General features: G+C 37.1%; 1 protein-coding gene across 2 annotated transcripts in view; it reads right to left on the reverse strand.

Annotated features, from left to right (window-relative positions):
- Positions 1 to 22,959, reverse strand: part of LOC111057168 (TBC1 domain family member 16) — a 35,021-nt gene extending 12,062 nt beyond the window's left edge. For both annotated transcript variants that reach the window (XM_039434605.1, XM_022344642.2), the window contains exons 1-8: positions 22,616 to 22,959; positions 13,785 to 13,977; positions 8,990 to 9,930; positions 5,019 to 5,226; positions 4,550 to 4,673; positions 2,169 to 2,308; positions 1,502 to 1,645; positions 574 to 760 (exon numbers count right to left, since the gene is read on the reverse strand). In XM_039434605.1, coding sequence (XP_039290539.1) covers positions 574 to 760; positions 1,502 to 1,645; positions 2,169 to 2,308; positions 4,550 to 4,673; positions 5,019 to 5,226; positions 8,990 to 9,930; positions 13,785 to 13,977; positions 22,616 to 22,718 — 2,040 coding nt within the window. In that variant the 5' untranslated portion in view covers positions 22,719 to 22,959. The remainder of the gene's footprint in view (positions 1 to 573; positions 761 to 1,501; positions 1,646 to 2,168; positions 2,309 to 4,549; positions 4,674 to 5,018; positions 5,227 to 8,989; positions 9,931 to 13,784; positions 13,978 to 22,615) is intronic.
- Between the last annotated feature and the right edge of the window lie 849 nt (positions 22,960 to 23,808).

Raw genomic sequence — 23,808 nt, forward strand, 5'->3', positions numbered from 1 at the left:
TACATATTTACTCCCATAAAATTGTTCATTATAAAATAGAAATCGATTTACCTGGCTGGCCCAGGTCTGGTGTTAGATTTTTCAGGTCGTACCTGATAAATTTCAATGCCACTGCCATGGCTTAACGGCTGTTTTTAGGCAGCTGGGACCGACGGCCTAACGTGTTCCGAATCACGAGAGTGATCCGAGAAAAAATATACTGTTCGGCCGAGATTCAAACCCGAGACATTTGGTTTACACAAGCAGCATATAAACTACTCCAAAAATTTCCAGACATATTCTTGTTATAGGCCTAAGTATTCTTTATAAATTATTTTTGTAGCTATTGATATGATTGACATTTATCATGGCAATATTAAAAAATTGCAATGTTGAAAAGTGAAATTAAAAAATTAAATTAAATTGATCATGTACGAATTCACTACTACTACCACCTCCAATACTACCGTACTACAATAAATTTTCCTCTAAATGTTTTGGAAAGTGAAAATGGTTCGACTGAGAGTCAGTCGTTAAGAAGTGCCTACAGTAGAAAGCAAAAGTATTGAAAAAAAACTATTGATGTCAAATTACCAAATTTCGTTCCATATCAGAGTCAGTGGGAGTGCAGACGAAGATAGCTCGACTCATGAGACCGACAAAGCACCAGAACGCATCCGCCTCATGTCCTATCTCCGCAAGCACTGGCGCCAGTAGATCTGACATTCCTTGCATGTATCCTGATCCGGAATCATAGATAGCATAATTCAGAAGGATGTTCCTGCAATTACAATTAAATTCATCGATCAACTTCATAAGAAAATCTATTGACATCATACGCTTCTATCATATTCTCAAAATAGAAATTTGGCATAGTTTAGTTTTTAGAAATGGGTACCCCAATACAACGGAATTTTTTCTTGGTACCCTATAATACGTTATAATGGTGTTCGAATTGATTACTCCATGTTTGTTTGAATTCTTCGTATGATTTATTTATCCATGTGAAAATTTAATTAATTTACTTATTTATATTTGTTGTAGCAAAATAAATATGGCTACATTAGTCTCTGTCAATAAACTAGGACGCAGAAAGTAGCCCAGAGGTGTGAAGGATATCCCTCTAGCGTAAACAGCCATACCTCATTGGTAGAACATGGGTTAGCACAGAGCTATAGAGTTCACTTTACTTGGGCTTAGACTTACTGATCCAACCCTGTAAATAAGTGAGCGAAGCGACTGTAACCTACTTATGTTCAGTTTCAACAAGTTCCGTCAATACGTTCAAACATGTTCAAATCAGTTACGTTTTACAACAAATGCACTGGAACATATGATTTCTATGGCGATTGTTTAATTATGGATAATTCAAGTGCACACTTGTAAAGCGTACCCGCTTGACTATGTTCAAATGTCTTGAAACCGGGCATCAGTATTTTCCAATGTTACATTACAAAACATAGATTGAGAATTGTGGATTGAGCTTATATTGAAGTGGTATCAGGACATGAATAATACTCACTTCATCGTCTCAACATGAGGATTGCTGTCACCAGCATAGTAAGGATTCCCACGATCAGTTCTGATAACATCTTTCTCAACCACACACTGAATATTTCTGAAAAATCTTTCTTTGGCAGCTCCCTCTAGTGATAACCGTTTTTTCCTGTTTGAGGCAAGCAAAATGGTTATCAGCATAGTCAACTCATGTAATAATTAGTTATGATCAATGGTAACCTCAAACTTGAATACGGGGTTTTGGCATAAATACATATACACAGTTTTTCTTTTATGGTAATATTTCAACTATTTTTAACATCGAAAATAGAGCAGCAATAACATTAAGTTGTATAAATTAGAATTAAGACTGTTTTGGGCTTATAAGCCTGTGGTACTTTTCTGTAAGTTGTGTAATTTTGAATGATTAAATAATAAATAAATAGTTTGCGCTTGTGTGCGTAAAAAAGTGATGTCTCATATCAGCAGTGGCTGAACTCGTAAATACAAATAAAAAGCAATTCACAATGCTTTCATTCACACTGAGTATAAACACTATTTCATTTCATTTTGAGTATAGAAACTCCATGCAGTCTCGTAGAGAGTTGTAAAAAATTGGATCGAAGAGTTATTTGATACAATCAGTGAAATTAAAAACAAAAATAATGTTCAACAAAGTGATTTATAATTACGTGATGAGTTGGTATTCCTTGCGACGAATCGCTGTGATGTGCTCTCTCTCCGCTGCAGTCGATTGATAGGAATAACAGTAGAGAAGAAATGGCCAAACTATTTTGCGCAAACATGGCTCCAAACCTCCCAAAAATATACCCTGCAACAAATATTTCACTGTTAATTGTCAATGAAATGCACCAGTTTTCTATTGAATTACAGTTCAGTTCAGTATATTTATCATTGAAACAGATACCGGTTGCAGAATTTAATATACATGAACATTTTGTGAAGCTGATGAAATATATAAAAATTCATTAAATCATATTATGAGAAATGGATTCACAGACAGAAAGAATAGATGTAACATCAGTGAGAGGAGTGATCCGTGGTCTAGTGGATAGAGTGTTTGCCTATCAGCATAGAGATCCCAGGTTCAAACCCTCTTATTACCAAAAGTTTTTTAACCAGATCACTCCCGTGTTATCGGATGGGCACGTTAACTGTCGGTCTCGGCTGAAGTATGACAGTAGTAAGGCCCATTGACGGCTAAATAATTATATATTCAGGCGGTGGTACCTTCCCGCAAGGGACTCCCCACCAACAAAAGCCATACGAATTTACTTCTTTTCATCAGTGAGAGATTGAAATTGAAAAATTTTGAAATACAAAGATATAAGATATTTCAATCTTCTGACGAATATTACATTATCCACATTGACAAATCTTAATACAAAGACAAAGTCTATTGACGAATTGACGCAGATTGTGGCAAATCTCTTATGAAGTGAATGAAAATCTTTACATTAATTGGAAACAACCAGTATAAGAGCAAATTGAATTTGGGATGTATGATGAGTAAGATTAGAGAATTCATGAATATATTTAAAATTGCAACCCATAGTCAATGAAAAAGAGAAGATGTAATTAACAGTTAGGGAGAATCTAAGAAAAAACTGTTCAGAGAAAAATAATGGAAGTTTGAACAACAAACAAGGCAAGAGTAATACAATTGTTGTAAGTAATATTACTCTACTGATAAAGCTAGCTCGTCAAAGGTTACATTTAAAAATCAAGCTTGATTTAAACTTATTTGCACAAGTAATTATAAATAAGGGAAAAGTCTTATTAAGAATATTGATGAGAATTAAATATATAAGTATCTATCACTATCTAAATTATTAAATATGCTCATTTATTGTATTTGAATATCATTATTATTTTAAAAGGAATTACCAGAAGCTCAAAGTTCCTAAGATAAGTTATTTTATCTAAATTCCACTGACGGCTGAACTCATAACCTGAGAATTAATATTCAATTTCTGATATTGTTGGAATACGGAATTATAAATTTTTATTTGATAAGCGAAAGCAAGTCGAACGATTGAGCCATATAAATCTATAATATATGCTGATAGGAAAATTACAAGAACTATTTATCGATATTAGTAAGCATAATAAGAGTTTTATTTGTGTCATCTGTGATATTTTTCTTGCACATTTTCTCATATTGTTTTTATATTTATTGTATCATATTTTATTCTTGCTCATTGATGCCATATGTAATGATATGTTTTATTTGTTGAATGGTGTACCTTTCATTTATAATCCTGTCCTCATGCATGACCAATATTGTACTAGTACTTTTTATTATTATTGACAAATTAATAAAATGATCAACCAACTATATTATTCACCGAATGTGTTGGCTAAATCAGCGATGTATAGTGTTGATTATTAGATCTTCAGAAATATTACGTTCTCAAGATTTATTTGAATGGTTCAACCTAATTACTGAAGTCGAATTGACTGAAACACAGGGTCAAGGAATTAAGCCTGAGCAGTTCTACAAGCCATAGAAAGTATAAGGAATTCTAGCTAAAATACTGTCGTTGATCACACTCGGTATTATCTCACACTGCTGACCCCTTTGTCAGATGGTAGCGAGTTGGATTGGTGTCGGTACTATATTGTCTTGTGCAATATTTAGAATCCTTATATTTATCTACCTCTTTAGCATCTATAATTGTGGAGTCAATCAGAGCAGCGGTAAGGATTGCAGATTGATAAAGCGGCAGCAGTTTGCAGCAATCGATAGCAGAATTTTGTATAAGCTCCTTGAAGAGCTGGTGAGCACCATATGGTATCTTTATTTCAGCAGGCACATAAATATAAAAAATATTCAAATCTCATTTGCTCTACCGACTACACTGCCAGCTGGGCACATATAAGTCAAGTACGGCTTGAAATAAACATGTCACAATCAACGTGGGGCATATATTCTATGTATACCCTAAAGTGACATTATACGCTTTGATGATGTACTCTTGTTGTATGAATCAATAAAGAATAATTAATTTGAAATAACAATGATAAAATATAAATAGTATATAAAACTCACTTTTCTCAAAACAAGGTCATCTTCCACTTGACCCAGAGGATTTAGCATCTCTTTCCATTCAGCCTCATTCACCATTCCAACTTTCCCTTCTTCTGGATGCAGCTCACTATCATCCATTGCTGGTCTATAAAAAAAATAATTTTTACAAACAGAAATAATATCAGTCATATTATATTTTTGTCAACTACCATTAAAAAATCATAATTTTGGAATCAGAGGACTTTGAAACGTATAGAAAACTTGAAATTGGGGTGCCTTAATTTTTTTTGAAAAGCAATTCTTTACTTACGTATAATAATATTAATTTAATAAATTAGGTTGGCCAAGGAAAGTGATGCACTGTTTATAATAAATGAAAATATACAGCAAATAATACATTACTGATAACTTTATCTTACAGAGTATAATCATTTATAGGATGAATTTACGAAAGGAAATGAAGGTTTATAGGAAATTTTTGGTAACTCACCGACAAACCATAAAATGACGATAAGGTAAATTATCGCTTGGAGTGGTGGGCGACAGCAGATTCCACTGTTGGAGAACAGTAGCTAGTCTCTCAAGGCCGCCATGATGAAAATGTAAAATTTTGTACTGGCATTCTCGAGACGCTACCACAAGCTGTCCCTTGGTACTCTCAGCATCACAAAAGAATAATCTCAGCGACCTCATTTCACCTGAAATTAACAATTCAATTGGTTCTATTCTAAATTATTTTCCAGCTATGTAAATGGATAACGCAAGACAGCACTCAAAAGTAAGTACAAGAGAAATGTTTTCAAGGGAAATTATGTAAATGGAACTAGTATGTTCAAGCTACGTAAATGGATAATGCAAGACAGTACTCATACGTAAGTACAAGAAAAAAGTTTTCAGGGAAAAATGCGATCTGCACGGTAATTTCAGAATGCTCTCTACTTCACTTCAACATGTATTGCCCTAGTCGTATTTTGATCAGAACGCTGAGTAGTGGTGCTTTATTGCAAGAACGGGACCAGGATATTGCTGCCAGGACAGCATTCTGGTATCCCAATAGACCATACATATGATTTGCTATGTTTCTTTAGTACTAAACCATATTTCATATTAAAATAGGATTGAAATGGAAATTCATGCCAATCAACTACTGTGATCGAATACTATAATAATATCAATCAATCGAGCATTTTATTCAATAAAGTGCATTAAAAAATTGGTCCTGCTAAACCTAAATAGATTTTTTTTCCATGTTTTAACTCGAATTTTCTTTCGTCTGTCTGTATGTACATTTACGGCCAAACGTGTTGATAGAATTCTATAAGACTTGGCAGGAATATTCCTTTTTTACTGCGGGTCGATGTATATACAAGGTTTTTTGAAATTTTGCATTTTAAGAATATGCAAATGTGTGTGTGTGTGTGTGTGTGTGTGTGTGTGTGTGTGTGTGTGTGGTGTGTGTGTGTGTGTGTGTGTGTGTGTGTGTGTGTGTGTGTGTGTGTGTGTGTGTGGTGTGTGTGTGTGTGTGAGAGAGAGAGAGTGTGTGTGTGTGTGGAAGAGAGAGGAAGGACCAACTTTACTCGGGGGAGGACCAACTTTCCATTAAAGTGAGGACTACACTGCTGGTTAGTGAACGCTCATTTATCAACAGTTTTCATGGAAAATCATGTCAAATTCAACAAATTACAATTTGATAATGTTTTACTCTGAAAGGATTTCTTCCTTATGCTGTTAGATTACATAGTATCACATTGGTAAATGTAAAGAAATGGAGGCATATTTAACAATTTTATACTCACTTTCCGCTGACTAATACATTTTAAAAGTAGATTCATGGTGAAATAACTGAAATATGCAACATATTTTGCATGATTGCGGTCAGTCTACATTATTTTCAGAATAAATAAATTGGTTCTGATTCTACAAGATAAGAAGTAAATTTGTATGGCTTTTGTTGACAATGAAATGTCCAACAAATTTGTTCTGGAGCTACAACTTATAGATTTTTGGCTGGACTAATTGAGAATGATAAAATTGATAAAAAAGAAAATAAAGATGCAGAGGAAAAACAGGAAATGCACAGGAGAGAAGTAAATCCCGGACAAAAAATAAAAGTAAACCTCAGTCAACGAAACAGGTCCTAGATCACTCATTTCATTATATCGTCTACTCTGAAGATAGGATTAATCAGACTATAGAATCATTTATGAATCAGCTGACAAGTGGATTATTCATTGCATTCATTAAACAGATGTCTGGAGAAGCCAGATTTATTTCTATAAGGCCCATTTTATACGAGCGCTAATGCCGCGACGTTGGCAACGCTTAACCGAGTTATACACAGCGTTCTTAGCGCGCACTATGGAAGTACTATTGCCCAGTTAACGCTGTGTTAACGCCGCGGCATTAGCGCTCGTATAACATAGGCCTAAGGTATATGGTCTCAATATTTTGTTTTGCATTCATGGTATTATGATGCGTGCCCCCATCAGTAGCAATATTCTCACATTTGAAAAAAAAACAAATTTAATAGGTGATTAAAAAAATAAAAAAAATTATTAAATGAACTAAATAATGTTGAAGGAATTATAATATTTTGATTGAACAAAATTAATTTTCAAATATTTGAGAATTATTTTCATCAGATGGAAAGATTATCACGGAACTAGATAACGTGAATTGAGTTTGTTAACATTTCAAATAAGTGAGTTTTTGATCTTGGAGGAAACACATAACAGTTTTTAAGAGTGTATTCTGATTCAACTGTGCATTGTGATTCAACTGTGTTTTTAAACATTACAAATAATTACCGGTAAGTTAATATTTTGGAAAAAAATAGTTTTTAGTTTTCAATATCAATAACATTGAAAGAATGATAATGAATAACTTTGAGGTACAGTTTAATATCTGGGGTGCATTTTTCGAATAGACTTTTATTATATGAAATAATATCCAACCTAAGCATATATTTTGTCTACAAAAAGGTAATATAACGATGGTAGCTGACAGTGTGGATCGTACTCAAATCAAAAATCCTTATTTAAAGTAAGTTGAAAAATATGGTTCTGTTTTGCTACCTTGTTAAGCAACTCGAAAAATAAACAGAACTCTAATGTACATCTATTAGAAGAAAAGTGAAGATTCAATTAGTTGAATAATGTAAAGAAAACGTTCATCAAATGTTTACCATGTCTAAAATTAAGGGAGTCTATAATAGACTGTAAAACATATGACAGATATTCTAGAGGAAGGCTGGTACCGCTGGAACTAGCACAGTTGACACCAGATACTTGTGGATGAGAAAACTGCGTGAGGTCTACTGTTCACAGAACTACTAATATAGCAGGTTCCTATAAATAATAGAATGACATGCCTACTTTGAAAAATAAACTAAGGAAAAGTTTTTTATATTTATTCAATAATTATTTGCATTGTGTTGCTAGCACTGCAATTGCTACTGGAAGTGATTTTAATAATTGATTGAATTACATCATATTTAATTATTGCACAAGTGTAAACCAATAGAGTTACTGTTATGATACAGCATGAAGACTACTACCTACATTCAAAAGCATACTGGATTATAACATTATAAGTAGATACTATTGTTCAGTTAAGAATAGGGATAATTTATTAATATTAAATAACAACTGTTCTATCGAACAATCATAGATGATATTAATCGAGAGTTGTTGCATTGCACACAGGTGGCAGTTTCAGGAAGCTTCCAACATTGAAAGAAAAGCAAACAAGTTCAAGGCATGCATTCAAATCAATACTTGTTTCAAACAGTATTTGATATCGATCTAACAAGCTGAGATTTTGAAGAGAGTATATTAATTTTCAACATAGATCATGTTTTTCCTTCAACTACCAATAGCAACTGTACATGGAATACTTCGGCTTTTATTAACAGAACTTGTTCACAATTTGTAAAGGACTTTAAAAGTAGTTATTAAGAACATAATATACATAATGGCTTGATTTGCAAAAAAACATGTTGAATTTTAACCGTGATTAAATGCCACGAGAACCAGTCAGAGAAACCTTCTTTTCAAAAACGCCTTCTTAGAACAAAAAAAAAAAAAACGCTCTCAGAGCCAATCAGAAAAACCTTCTTTTCAAAAACGCCTCGTTTCTATCCACATTTCTATTCTCGATTTTCTATGCACAGTGGCTCCTCTGATTGGTTATCGAGACATTCAATAAATATTATAATATACAGTATAACAGGCTTTTGTTCAACCGGGTCATCGGCTATCACATTTATCAACTTCTATTCTTATATTAAGTAAGAATATTGACATATTCTACCAACAACCAGCAACTCCATCAAATTAGTCTCATCTTGATAGCTCTGTATTATGAATTCCAAGTCAATAAATGTACTATGGATTCAAAGTCGATAGATGCATAAAATAATGAATAAACAGATGAATCAACATTAAAAATGAAAGTACTCACTCAGATCAACACAGAACTTGCGACAACACTTCTGCGCTCTTCTGACAACAGGTGACGCGGTGAGACTATCGGGAAACGAGAGATTGTGTTTGAGCGCCAACAGCTCAGGCGAGCTCATCCACAGAGGACTCGGTCCATCCTCGTTGCTCTGCACCGACATCCTTCTCTCCGTCTCTCTCACTCTCGACTCTTCCAACCTCCTATTAGGGCCGCCACAGCTACTCTTTATATTCAATATGTGAGGATTCTCTTGTAAAACTAGACTGTCTACGTACAAGATTCCTTCAGGCCTTTGGAATGCATAGACAGCAGGTGGGTTCGCTTTAGAAGAATTGGTGTTAACACCATTGAACGATGAAACACGATCGCTCTCATCACAATCAGTATTTTCGGAATTGGGTAGATCTTTGGCATTATTCTCCTCAACCTTCAACTGACAACTACTCGAACTATCACTAACTAGTGAACTAGTATTAGATGAGCTTGGATTTATCTTTGGCACCGTTGAATTATTCTCATTTTGTACTAGAGGTTCTTCAATAATAACATTACTTCTACTAGGATCCAATCTACATTCTAATAGTTTCTGATATGCTTCATTGGAGTCATTGTGGTTACTGTCATGTTTGTTCAACCTTCCTTCACTTGTTTGTTCTTCATTGTTCAGACTAGATTCCAGTTGCTTGTTCTTTACAGCATCAAATTTCAGATCTTCGCTTGGAGTTAGAGAGTTATTATCAGAGCAGGACGATATACTTCCTTTAGATATGTAGATATCCTTCAGCTCAGTAGAGAGTTTGTTGTCAGGAAAACATCCCACACACTCAGACTCGTAACTGCCTGATGAGTACCTTCTACCAATGTGCACCCCACTGGAAGTTTGACAAGCACTTGTTGACCGTCTTCTTGTGCCTACTTTCTCATCTGAGTCAGTTCCAGTCCTGAAAGACATTTCAACTTGTATCTCTAAAACACACAAAATACAATTGATTGTCTTAAAACAATTGAGAACTCTAATTGTTAAAACTGCATACATGTAAGACAAATAATTCTGACGGAGACTCTAATCTAATGATTCTTTTGAGAATTATGATCCTCAAACTAATACTCCTATTGTTAATTCTGATCTTCAAATTGACACTACAACAGAAACAAACACAAAACAACAACACATCCAGGTCAACATCTAGCCGCACTACAGAGCAGGATCAAACAAATCAAGACATACAACAGAACAGACACACAAAAAAACAGATACATTGAAAATCTATCATCTCAATATTCAGAGAGGCCTACAAAACAAGATCGACACACTATTGATGGAAATAAGTCTTTATATTTTTGGAACACGGCCTACGACTTGATGAGCTATTGAGCACACATATTCCTGGCTACACACTCGTTACAAAATTCTGTCGAACTGTATATATGTGGGGAGGCATAGCACTATAAAAACAACTTATCCACAAGAATAAAAGAGATCATGTTCGATGGACCTCAGAAGCCAACAGAGAGGATCTTTGAGACGATAGCAGCTGAAGTTCAACTTAAGAAACAGAATCTGTTATTAGTAGGTTTCTATAGATCACCTGATCCTAGAACAGAGATGGAATACTTGAATAGTTGGAATGTGTACTGCAAAAATACTCAGGAAAGAAATGCCGCATAGTAATACTAGGAGATACAAATATATACATACTAGAAACAGATAAACAAACCTATAAAGATTTAAACAACTTGCTAAAACAGCACGGCTGCTACATATATGACATACCGGTTACTAGAAAACCCCAGACAACAGCCACAAGTATAGATGGGTGCTACCTTAATATACATACCTATTAAAAAAGTAAAAGCAAAAGCATACCCAAACTTAGTTTCAGATCATCACTCCATACTATGTGATATAAAATATAAAGTCGAACATCGGACGGCCACTTATAAGTATGCCAGAGATTATTCAAAAGCAACTTTAAACAAACTAAAACAGCAACTAGGCCTTGTAAATTGGAAACCAGTAACTACGACTCATTCAGTGGAAGACAAATACAAAAATTTTCAAAGAATAATGCGCTTAAGCATAGATGAAACTATGCCAAGAGAATCCAAGAAGATTACCAAGAAACAACATTTTTTTGGGATGAAGAAACCACAAAACTAAAAGATGCTACAATGCAAGCATATGATCACAGGCCGTATGGAAGACAAGGAACAACATTTGAAAATGAAAAAAGCTTATGACCTAAAAAACAAAAGGCAACTCCAATTAAAAATGAAAATACAACAGGCAGAAAATAAAACCAAAGTCTTGTGGAGAACGATAAATGAGGAAAGAAAAAAATCCAGAAATGAGAACCTCTACCTAACTGTGCGAGATCAATAAATTACAGATCCCTATCAAATTGGCAACTTCTTAAACGCTGGCTTCATGCAGCCAATAACAGAATTGAATGTACATGATTTTACTCCCAATAATCTGGAATTGACAGAGAATGCTCAAACATTAACCACTTTGATGCAGTTACCAACACAGAATTATCCAAGATTCTTATGCGACTAAAACCAAACAGCTCTTCAGGTCACGACGAAATTACAGGGAAAATTCTAAGGTACTGTGAGGATGAAATTAGAGACACACTGTTGCACATAGTAAACACATCATTTGAACAAGTAGTATTTCCACAAAGTTTAAAAATAGCCAAGATCTATCCCAAATTCAAAACAGGTGACCATACTGATCCAAAAAACTACAGACCCATAGCAAATCTTTCCATTGTATCCAAGATTATAGAGCGGGCGGCATACAATCAATTGATTGCATAATTATCTGGAGACGAATGGGTTGTTGTCTATGCAAGCATGGATTCCGAAAAAATCACAGTACAGCCACAGCGATTTCCAAACTCTGTGATGAGGTGTGTAAGACATGGGAGAATAAAAAATATGCATCAGGACTGTTTATCGATCTCCGGGAGGCATTTCATGTACTCGATTGGAACATATTCAAAACAAAACTAAGAAAAATGAGAATTCAAAGCAGAGCACTTAAGTGGATTAAAGACTACCTCCAACACAGAAAACAATATTTAGAGCTGGATTTCAAAAGACAAAATCAAATAATCACTTCAAATCAACAGCACGATCAGTCAAAAGAGGAGTACCTCAAGGGTTAATCCTGGGACCGCTGCTCTTTCTTATATACATAAATGATTTTCTGGATGAATTACAAGAAAACAAAAAGTGTATCCTATTTGCAGAAGACAAAACTATACTATTTCCCACAAACAGAATGGCAAATCGAAACAATATAGTTGAATCAACTCTTACTGAAGCTACCTCGATATGCAATAGAATGAAACTGGCCATAAATAATGAAGCCATAAAAAACAGTACACATTAACTTACCCCAACAAACCAAACCCAGGATGAACCACAAAACAGTAATATACAAACAGTGGAAAGCACAAAGTTCCTTGGTGTAATAATTGACAACCATCTGTCCTGGAGGCAGCACACAAACAATTTATGTAAAAAACTCTCCTCTATGTATACGTCATCCACAGAATTAGAAATATTGCTGATGAAAAGACAGCACTAATCGCATATCATTCATTATTTATGTCACACCTAAGATATGGCATCATTGGAGAGGATCATCAGCACAGGGAAATCTCGAGAGAATATTAAAGATACAAAAGAGGGCAGTGCAAATCCTACTAAGAGCAAACTACATAGAACTCTGTAAACCACTCTTTAATCAGACAGGTATCAACACAGTAGTCTCGATATACATCCTGGAATCCATCATCCTAGTGGTAAATCAAAGTCAGGCTTTAAGACGAGATAAGCACAGTTACAGAACACGCAACATGGATGACGTAAGCCTCCCCCAGCATCAACTTGAAATGTATAGTAAATCTCCAGCCTTTTTGGGGGCATACCTTTTTAACCAGCTTCCTGGAAACATAATATCCCTAATGAATGGCAACACCTTCATAAGAAGCCTAAAACAATATCTGATGGACAGACCATACTATAGTATTACAGAATTCATTGATGACCACACTTTCTCACACCTTAAACAAAGGTGAACATCGACACCCCCAAGATGGGACGAAAAGGACGATTCTCCGGTAAAGTCAAGACTAGTCAAGAAGCCTGACTATCTACTTTATTATGTTACTATTGCCTCATAGTTTTTACTATTATTCAGAATATGGCAGATTCACAGCACAGTTGTGTTATAGTTATAGTTTCCTTATAGTTATAAAAATAATAGAATAACTAAGCCTTAAATGATGAGGCATAATGGAAGGATTTGCCAATCGTTTTATAAAACGATTTTATGAAATTCAACATCGCAGTGCAAAGCTCTGATTAGATGCAACGAATATTGAATATGTCTTTCATTGAATACATTGAAACATTGAATACGAAAATGTCTTTCTACAGCTAAGACTCTTGGATTGAGGCGGAGCTACTACCTGATTGAAAACCAAGAGTGCTTACATGCAGCGTGTTTTTGAACAATTTGGCATGGCTACATGTAAGCTTCAAAACTCCAATGTGGGCTGGCTTATAGTCAATTGAAAAATCACCAACTTACAGTATCAAGTCACGTAAAAATTGAGACGGAGTGTTGGTCATGCAATTTTAATCAAGTTAATAAGAATCAATTGTTTTAGGTTTATCTTTTTTTTATAGATATTTTCTATTCATAAGAATCAACCTTGTTTATTGAAAAAGTATGTGAAAGATTGTCTACATTTTTTCATTTTCAGTTGATAATGCTTACCTCGTAACAGATGAGGAACGCTGTTCAACAGTACCAGGATGTTTCCGCAAAGTGGTGTTGGGGATCCAGGACAAGAAGAGAGTGCACTTATTGCCGACTGTCTGACTTGTCACTGTCAAGTAACCGGGATGATGGACAATATCTGTCTCCTGTCTGACCATTGTTGGAGGATGGACACACACATTGTTCTTGCCTGAAAATGAAAAAAGGTAATAAAAACATGTTTATTTAAAAGAACCGAGGTTTGAACATCAATATATTCATTACCGTATCATTAATAGACGTGATAATGCTGATAATGCTAATCTGATAATGCTGCATGGGATGTGATAAACTCACATAGATCAATGCCGAGGAGACAACTTGACTTTGCAAGTCCTGACTCTTTTAACAGTTTCTTTAAGAGTCAGTGAATGACATAGTGAGTGCATTGCCTGTTCCTGAGGATCCAGTTGAGCTTCTGGCTGCACGAGTACCACCCACGCACGCTCGTCTTTCTGTCTTCTATCCAGTCACTCCAATGGCCCTTAGGAGGATAATCCGGTCTTTTAAACCATCCAGGAGTCCAGATATCTACGGTATGTCTGCGTATATGCTTTGGGAGGTGATTGATTCTATTTCAGATCCCCTGTCAATGACTGCCTGAGAACTGGTGTTTTTCCAGATTTCCTGAAGACCTCAAAAACCGTTCCTGTCTACAAGAAGGGGGACCACCAGAGCCTTAACAGCTTCTGGCCAATTTCAGTGACTCCAGTGTTTGGAAAGGTGGTTGAAGCAGTCATCAAGCCCCAACTTGAAACTTCTTTGAAAGACAAAACCTTCTTTTGAGTATGCAGTTCGGTTTTCGAAGAGGGAGGTCTACTGTGGATGCAGTAAATAAAGTGGCTGAACGTATTGGACAGGTGTTTGAGAATGGAGAGTCTCTGGAGCTGACCTTGTGTGACCTGAGCAGAGCCTTTGATTGTATTGACCATTGCATCCTGATTGAGAAACTGCACTACTGTGGTGTAGTTGACTCAGCGCTATCCATTCTGGAGTCCTATCTGGCTGGGAGGCAGCAGGTGGTGTCTCTGGGTGAAGCTTCTTCCTGTCCACTCCCTGTGAGCAGCGGTGTACCTCAGGGATCAATCCTGGGACCGATCCTATTTATAATTATGATAAACGACCTCGACAGTGATGGTTCAATGCTCTTTTTTGCGGATGATACATCATTGATGTCATCTGGCCGTGACCTTCAGCAGGTGTTGGAGATGTCAGCTTAACATCTGCGGTCTTCAACTTCATGGTTTCTGGCAAACCGATTCCAGTTGAATGCAAACAAGACCCAGCATGTCATCTGCAGCTTGTCAAGAAACCTTCCTGGTGATCAAGACCCTGTCAAGCTGATGGGGTTTGTTCTGGACAATAAACTCAACTGAGCCAGCCATATTCAGCATGTGACCACAAGACTGTCCAGAATTTGTTTTCTGCTGCTGAAGCTGAGGGGCCATGTGACTGAGGCCTATTTAGTCATGGTGTATCACGCGCTCTTCCACTGTCTCGTTTCCTATGGCCTACTCATGTGGGGTCAATCAGCAAATGTTGTGGACATACTGAAGCTGCAAAAACGGGCTGCACAAATCATCACCGCAAGCGATTATCGCGCACACTGCAAGCCCCTTTTTGTTGGACTTGGTATTCTAACAGTGATCTGCCACTTCCTACTTCTCTGTCTGATGTATGTCAAGAAGAACCAGCAGTACATGTTGACTCGGACTGATGTGCATGAAAATAACACCAGACATCGAGACCTGATTGATATTCCCAGTGTACATCTTCAGAGATCACAGGTGTGCTTCAGGAGTTTGGCATTGCGATACTTCAATAGGATGCCTACAGGAGTAAAACAGTTGGATTTAAGAGCGTTCGAGAGAGTTGTATCCAAGCACTTGAAAAGCAAGGCTTTTACAGTGTTAGTGAATATATGAGTGATGATTAAATGGAAATGCTGTCTTGCTAAACATGCCTTATGTATGTTTTTGTTTTGTGTATTGTATTTTATGTTTTTTATGCCATCGATCCCATATTATGGGTAAAGGATGCAGATTTAGGTATAAAGGTATAAACCTTTGACCTTCTCTCTCATAACATACTCCTGCATAAATGGTCAAACCTAGGAATAAAGAATAAGCCATGGAGATGGATTGCCACCTACCTGAAGAACAGAACCCAGACTGTAAATATAAGATACTCAGTACAAGATGGAATGACTAAATGCTATAAATCATCCGTTTCACCGCCAATACAAACTGGAGTCCCTCAAGGTTCAAATCTGGGCCCGGTATTGTTCTTACTTTACATAAATGACATGCCTGATGATATATCAACGAGAAAAGTGAGCTGTTCACAGATGACATAAGTCACCTAATACTGGAAGACAATATGAAAAGCCTCCATATCAGAGCTCAGGAAGGATTAAGAGATGTGAGTGATTGGTGTCATGCTAATAGTCTAATACTAAACAAAGTGAAAACTAGAGCTCTGCAGTTCTATAACCGAAATAAGCATGATTCAACACCTCTTCTCAAACTTGAGGGATCTAGTGTAAAGGTCGATGAAAATATAAAATATCTAGGAGTTACTATCAGCAACAACTTAAAGTGGCAGACTCACATTGACCTTATTTCAAGAAAAACTTACTGCAGTTTGTTACATACTTGATACTTACTTACTTACTTGATGTCTTCGTCCTTGACTGGGGGTACCAGACAGACTGTGTCAAAGTTTTAAAATAGTGGCTCCTCAGCCAGCTCAGTCAATGAATAAATTGGTCTATTCATTAATGCCTGTCTGATGGAAGAGCAGAATCTAGTGCGAGATTTATTTTTCACTTCAATAATTGGGAGTCTGTTATAAAATCTTAGTGCAGCTGATGGAAAACTTCTCTGCATGCTGGCCAACCGGCTGCAAGGAACTTCCAGATTGGTAGCATGATGAGTGTTGTGGCTGTGAATTTCGTTTCTTCTCACCAACTTATGCTTATTGTCCCTGACATAGCTCAAGGAGGACAGGACATACTGACTGTATATGGTGAGAATTTTCAGTTCCTTGAAAAGTGGCCTACAATGATCTCTATGTCCTGCAAAGGAGATGATTCTGATTGCCTTCTTTTGTAGTCGTGACAAGAAGATGCGTAACCCCACAGCAGTAGTCCATATTCAATGTGACTGTGAAACAGGGAATGATAAGCTGATAAAAGGTAGTCTCTGCAGACAATGTGTCTCAGCTTCCTAAGCAGGTATATCACCCTGGACAATCTCTTGCAGACTTCTGTCACATGGTAGCTCCATCGCAACCTGCTGTCTATCCAGAAGCCCAGGAACTTTACAGGCTCTGCCTCCAATGTTGTCCTCTTTAGGGAACAGACCAGAAAGTTTGTTTTATCATCATTTAGCTTCAGCTTGTTTGCTGCAAACCGGGTCCTGGCGACATTTAGTTGGAGAACTGATCTTTCCACTGCTTCTTCCACAGTTTTACCTCTAGCAGTCAATGTGGTATCATCTGCAAAGAGTATGGAGCTCTCGTTGTTTGGGAAGTCATTCATAAGCAGAATGAAAAGCAGGGGACCCAACACTGATCCCTGTGGCACACCATGATCTACATTTCTAATGCCTGATGAGGCTCCCTCAAGTGAGACCACTTGCTTTCTATTTTCTAGGTAGCTTCTTGGGGGGATTGTGATGGCAGTGGATAGTGTTGACGAATCTGTTTGTGGCTCTTGCCTAGAATTGTTCTCAAATAATGAAAAGTCAATAAATTGCGAGGGTTATTGTATGAAGTGGTTTCATATTAAATGTGTGAAAATAACAACGAATGAATTCAAAAAGATTGAAGACCTAAGTAGAAAAGTTTTGTGGTACTGTGACTTGTGCAATTTGAAGGTTAGGGAGACGATTGAAAATTCAAAGTCTACTACTTGTGTTAAGTCTACTTGTGATAATATTGTTTTCGATGGTTACTGTGAACAATTAAAACAGGTAAATGCAAATTATTTAAATCTGTGCAAAAGATTGGAATTACTAGAAAAATTTCAAAACGTGACAAATCCCAATTGCAATGGGCTGCCTGATGTGACGCAACAACCTAACAAGCAGTTGCAGGTTAAAACAATCGTAGCCGATAAACTTCCTGACGTTAGTGTTAATGAACTTGTCGAAACGTTTGAAACAAAATCTTTTTCTAGTGACAAACAAAGTGCTTCTGTTTCCAATCAGAAGAAATCTGATACTTCGCGAGTGTCGCGTATGAACTATAGTGCTGCTGTAGGTAAAAAGTCAAAACATATTATTGGCTCAGTAAAAAGTTCTTCCACTGTGACTGTTGAGAGTGGTGTTTTGCCTCTGAAAACGGTTGATAAGTGTAGATCAATCTTTGTATCTAGGCTGCAGCCTGAAGTGACGGTGTCTGAAGTTACCACATATCTGAATCAGTCTGGCATAGCCAGCACGGATTTTGACTGCCAAAAATTGAATTCCAGGTATGACTCCTATTCATCTTTCAAGTTGGCTGTAGCCGATAAGTTCTTTGATCGTGTGCTGTCTGCTGATTTTTGGACGGAGGGGACTTTAGTTAAAAAATACATCCCTGCAAACAGGAGAAATAAGCAATCATCTAATGTTTTTTTAGGCAGTCCAAAACTGGCTCCTCAACTGAAAGACTAATCAATTCTGACGATTGTGTTTCCATGCATGATTTTCCTTATGATAAACTGCTTTTTGACATGCTTTTTTATAATGTGCAATGCATTAAAAATAAAGTGAATGAACTTGAATTGTTTCTCAGCACAAACATGAGATTTAAATTGCTGTGTCTGTCTGAGCATTGGATGTGCTTGGATGATCTGAAACTTTTTAAAATTGCTGGATATGAGTTGGTAGCCTACTTCTGTCGAAGTGAGTTCCAGTGTGGTGGGGTTGCTATTTATATAGACACATCTGTGATTGCCCACTTTGCATGCATGACATTTCTATGCACTGTGTTGAAAAAGAGCATGAATTCACATGTGTATCCTGTTGCATGCGAAGTTATACATTATTACAGTCTATCGGTCACCAGCTGGTTGCCTTCAAAATTTTTTCAACTCACTTGAGGGACTTGTTGTTCAGCTGGCTAACTTAAATCCAGGTTTTAACATAATTGTTGGCGGTGACTTCAACATTGACGTGTTGAAGGCTGACCACAGGACAAGGGAGTTTGTTAACCTATTGAGATCTCTGGACCTCTATGTGGCTAACTGGCAGCCCACTAGATTTGATGCTTGCCTCGATAATGTGATTACAAATCTGAACATTGGCAATAACATTAGTTGTTCAATTGTAAATCCTCTCCTCAGTGACCACCTGGCACTCGGCTGCAATGTGGAATTGCCAACTTCCACCTACCCTGCCTCTATACCTGCAGGGCGTGATCGACTCACTTGGGTGCGACCCATCACACAGGGTGGATGCGAGCGTTTTCTGCATTATCTGACTCTGATTGACTGGAGCTTTCTGAAGGATCATCCTGATGCACAGCCCAATTTCATGGCGTTTTTTGATAGACTCCTGACTGGCTTCAACAACTGCTTTCCACTTGCATTACTTGATACTTGATACTTGATACTTGAGGTCGTTGCCAATGACTGGGGTTTCCAGATAGGCAGTGTCGGAATTCTCAATAAAATAACCTACATGGTCATTCACACTGTGGAGGTGCTTGACTCCCAAAAAGAGGTTCACTGTAAAACTCCTGTAGTGAGTAGAGTGGCTTTTCCAGGAGTTTACTTTTCAGAGTGGTATAGAACCAAGAGTTCGGTGTTTCCTGAATTGGTCTAGGAAGGCTGTTAAAAAATCTTATTGCCTGCGAAGGAAAGCTATTGTAATTCCCCGCCAGTCGGCTCCGGGGTACCTCCAGTCTAGTGGCATGTCGTGTATTGTGGCTGTGTATATCACACCTTTTTTGAAACTGCACCAGGTTCTTCTTGATATACATAAGCGAGCACAATACATATTGACTGTACACTGTGAGTATCCCAAGATCCCTAAATAGTGGCCTGCAGTGATCCCTGAAGCCGGAAAATGTCACTATTCTCAGAGCCTTCTTTTGCAGTAGCAGCACATCGTGGACAGCTGGTGCGTGACCCCACAGGAGCAATCCATAAATGATATGGCTGTGAAACAGCGAATGATAGGCCATGACAAGACTTCTCTGATCCACCACACATCTCAGCTTACGAAGGAGGTACAGCACTCTGGACAATTTCCTGCATACTTGATTCACATGATGATTCCAGCTCAATCGCTCATCCAACCAGAGTCCTAATAGTTTTACTGGATCTGATACGACTGGCTGTCTTTTCAATGAGCAAACCAAGATGTTGGTTTTATCCTCATTTAATTTGAGCTTGTTGGCAAGAAACCACAACTTAGCTACTTCTAAGAGTCTGGCGGACTCCTCCTTTGCCTGTTCCACAGTGACACCTCTGGCAATCAAGGTGGTGTCGTCCGCAAAAGCACTGCCCCCTGACTGCTTGAGAAGTCGTTCATGAGTAATATGAACAACAGAGGGCCCAAAACCGAGCCCTGTGGTACTCCATGCTTAACGCCTCTCAGCCTCGAGCCAGCACCTCTCAGCTGCACCACCTGTTTTCTATTATCCAGATAGGATATCACTGTCTTAAGGACCTTGCCACCCAGACCATATTTCTCCAGCTTTCCAACCAATATCCTGTGAGGTACGCAATCGAAGGCCTTGCTAAGGTCACACAATGTGAGGGCAAGGGATTCACCATCCTCAAAACTTCTCTGAATGTTTTCTGTCAAAGCCAGGAGAGCACTAGTTGTGGATCGTCTGTTTCTAAATCCATGTTGCGATGATGACAGCAGCCCATTCCCCTCAAAAAAGTTGGTCATCTGCATTTTCATCTCTGTCTCGATCACCTTTGAGAAGATAGGCACCATGGAGATTGGCCTGAAGTTTGCTGGATCACTGGTCTCCCCCTTCTTGTGAATTGGCACTGTTCTTGCTGTCTTGAGACAGTCTGGAAACCTTCCTGCCACAAAACAGCTGTTAATGGCTGCAGCCAATGGTTCAGCTATTTGTTTTGCTGTTGCCTTTAGCACAAAGGTTGAAAGTCCATAGATATCCTGAGACCTGGAGTTTTTCAGGTTTGAAACGATTTTGGTCACACGGTCTGCACTCACCAGCTTCCAGTCCATCATCTGCTGTTGCCCTGTCCTACATTATTCATGGGATTTGAGCCACAGTCAGGCAACTCCTGCAGAATGTTTTCTGCCACACTAACAAAGTATTGTTAAAGTCATCTGGATTGAGAGGTGATTCCATTTGAGGTTTCTTGGGCGATGGGTATTTATAATGTCCCAGGCTGCTTTGCAGTTATTATCAGCAGACATTATAGTCTCTGACGTGTAGTTTCTTTTTGCCATGCCACCTGAATCCTATACTCTTTTTTTTGTTTTTGGTACTGGTTCAACCAGTAGTTTTTATCTTCAGGTGTCGCTGCTGTCTTGTACTTATGATGAAGCAGTACCACTAGGTTCTTCACCTGGGCTAGAGTTTCATCAAACCATGGCCTATTTGCAGTTTGAGTTCCTCTTCTGCTGTTTCTCGAAACCTTTCTCATGGTCTTTGGGAATACTGTGTTGAAGACATTAACATAACCAGCCAACAGGATATCCAACATGTATTCTTGCTTTGTGAGTCCAAAAACCTCCGTCCTCATTGCAAACCTTTGTTTATTGAGACTGGAATACTAACACTCCCAGCCCTCCTCATCTTTGAATCAGCTCTGATGGTTAAAAGAAGACCGGACTATTTCTAACAGAACCAACATATACATGGATACAACACAAGACGACATAATGACACCCATATACTGGCAGTGAGAACTGGACTGGCGTAAAAGGGGCCCAGATACTTATGCAGCAGGATTTACAACCACCTCTCAGAAGAAATAAAAAATATTGAAAGCATAGGCGCCTTCAAGGACCTACTCAAGAGACACCTACAACAAAAGCCATACTATAGCCTGCAGGAATTCTATGATGACAGTGTGTTCCGCAGGGCCAACCAATGACGACCACGGCGCTATCGCGCTACTAGTGGGATTTTTACAAGTATCAAGTAAGTAAGTATCAAGTAAAGATTGTCATTTATGATTAAAGTAGGGCTATAGCCATATAGAGAATACTCTTTATGACCAACCATATCAATTTTGGGTTAATATTGACTTTCATACTTTCTTTTGAAATATATGCAGCAATGCTAGTCATGGATTAAAACTTCTGATTTACAGTACGGTAACTTACCTATTCTCCTAACCCCTTACGTTTTATTCATAGTTTTACAGCCATATTTCTGATCAATCTTTGGAGTCTTGGGGCAGTATATTTAGGTTTTAGAGTTCCTCTTGAACAGAGATTTTAAAAATAATAATAATAAATCAATTTATTTGTTCATGAAAAACATACAAATAGAGCTGAGCTTATATGAGATATTCTTTTGCATATTAAAATTTCTCAATATCATACAATAACTACATTTTTTAATATACTTATATACTTAAACAAGGAGGAGACAAATTAAAAACAAGTAGCCTATCATATAAGTTATATGTATGGTTAATACAACTGGAACAAAACAATCACGAATTGAATAAGGAGATTTTATAGAGAAATAGGAGCTGAATAAGAGATTTTAAAAATAAATACCCTTAAGCAACTATTAGAGCTAGTTAAATCTAAAGTACTGTACCATATTCAAAGTAATAGTTTTTTATATAGTAGGCTACTTACAAAAGACAATTTCACCATCAGTGTATGTCGGAGTGGTTGAAGTTTCATACTGAGAGCGAAGAATAAAATTTGATGCTTTTTTAATGATTCTAGAGAGAGGCATTCCAATTTAAAATTTAGGTTATACACATTAATTCACATTTCAAATACTCTTTTCTTATCAGTTATCATTTCGTAGCACACTGGATAAAAATAGCTCTTTTATTTATTGCTGTCATAGTCATAATTTGACTACGAATCCCGCAATTAACAGTTCAATCGCAAAATGAAAATATTTTTGAACATATGCTACAGAATTGTTTCATTATTGATAAACATTTCAAAATCCGTCTGCTTGCTTATCAACATCAGAATAGTACGCACCTTAGATCAGTTATAGAAAGAATAGACATGTTGGGAAGTCTACATCTACTGCCAAATCGACCCATCTTGACGTCACAGCAGTGACGTCACGCACCGTATGGAAAACTTTCAGATTGTGTCTATTTCAGATTCATGGTGTTTTTAGGTTATTTCTAGCTTCAGGCAAAAACGATTTCGGTTAAGTTATAATGTGTTATGTGATATTGGCTTCAAAGTTATAATGTGTTTTGAAAATAATAAGGTATGGTACCCTACAAAAATTTATTTTCATGCTGCAATGAGTTCACTTACATCATAACCAAGGATAATATTACAGTTACAACTTAAAATATTTATGTGTATAAATTTCAATTTACGCATGAAAAGATATACCCACTTTTTTCCTAAAAATTTCAGTGCAATTATAATTATGCTGCACAGGAGATTACCATTTTCATAAATAATAATTACATAAATAAATAACAATCTGCTATGGAAAACAAGCTATGTTTAACAACAATGCATTGTTTAACAACAATGCATTGTTTAACAACAATTCAAGTTAAACACCACAAAAACTTGAACAACAAACTCAAAAAAGTTTTCTATAATATTTCTATATGATGCGTGACGTCACTGTTGTGACGTCAAGATGGGTGGATTTGGCAGTGGATGTTGGCTTCATTGACTTTCAGTGTAAATCTTAGACCAGTTATAGAATAGACACCCTGGGAAGTCTAGCCTCTGAAGCCAAAATCTACAGCCAAATCCACCCATCTTAACGTCACAATCAAGCTAACAACAATGCATTGATCAACAACAATGTAAGTTACACACAACAAACACTTACA

This window comes from Nilaparvata lugens, chromosome 8, assembly GCF_014356525.2.
Source record: "Nilaparvata lugens isolate BPH chromosome 8, ASM1435652v1, whole genome shotgun sequence".
Lineage (NCBI taxonomy): Eukaryota > Metazoa > Arthropoda > Insecta > Hemiptera > Delphacidae > Nilaparvata > Nilaparvata lugens.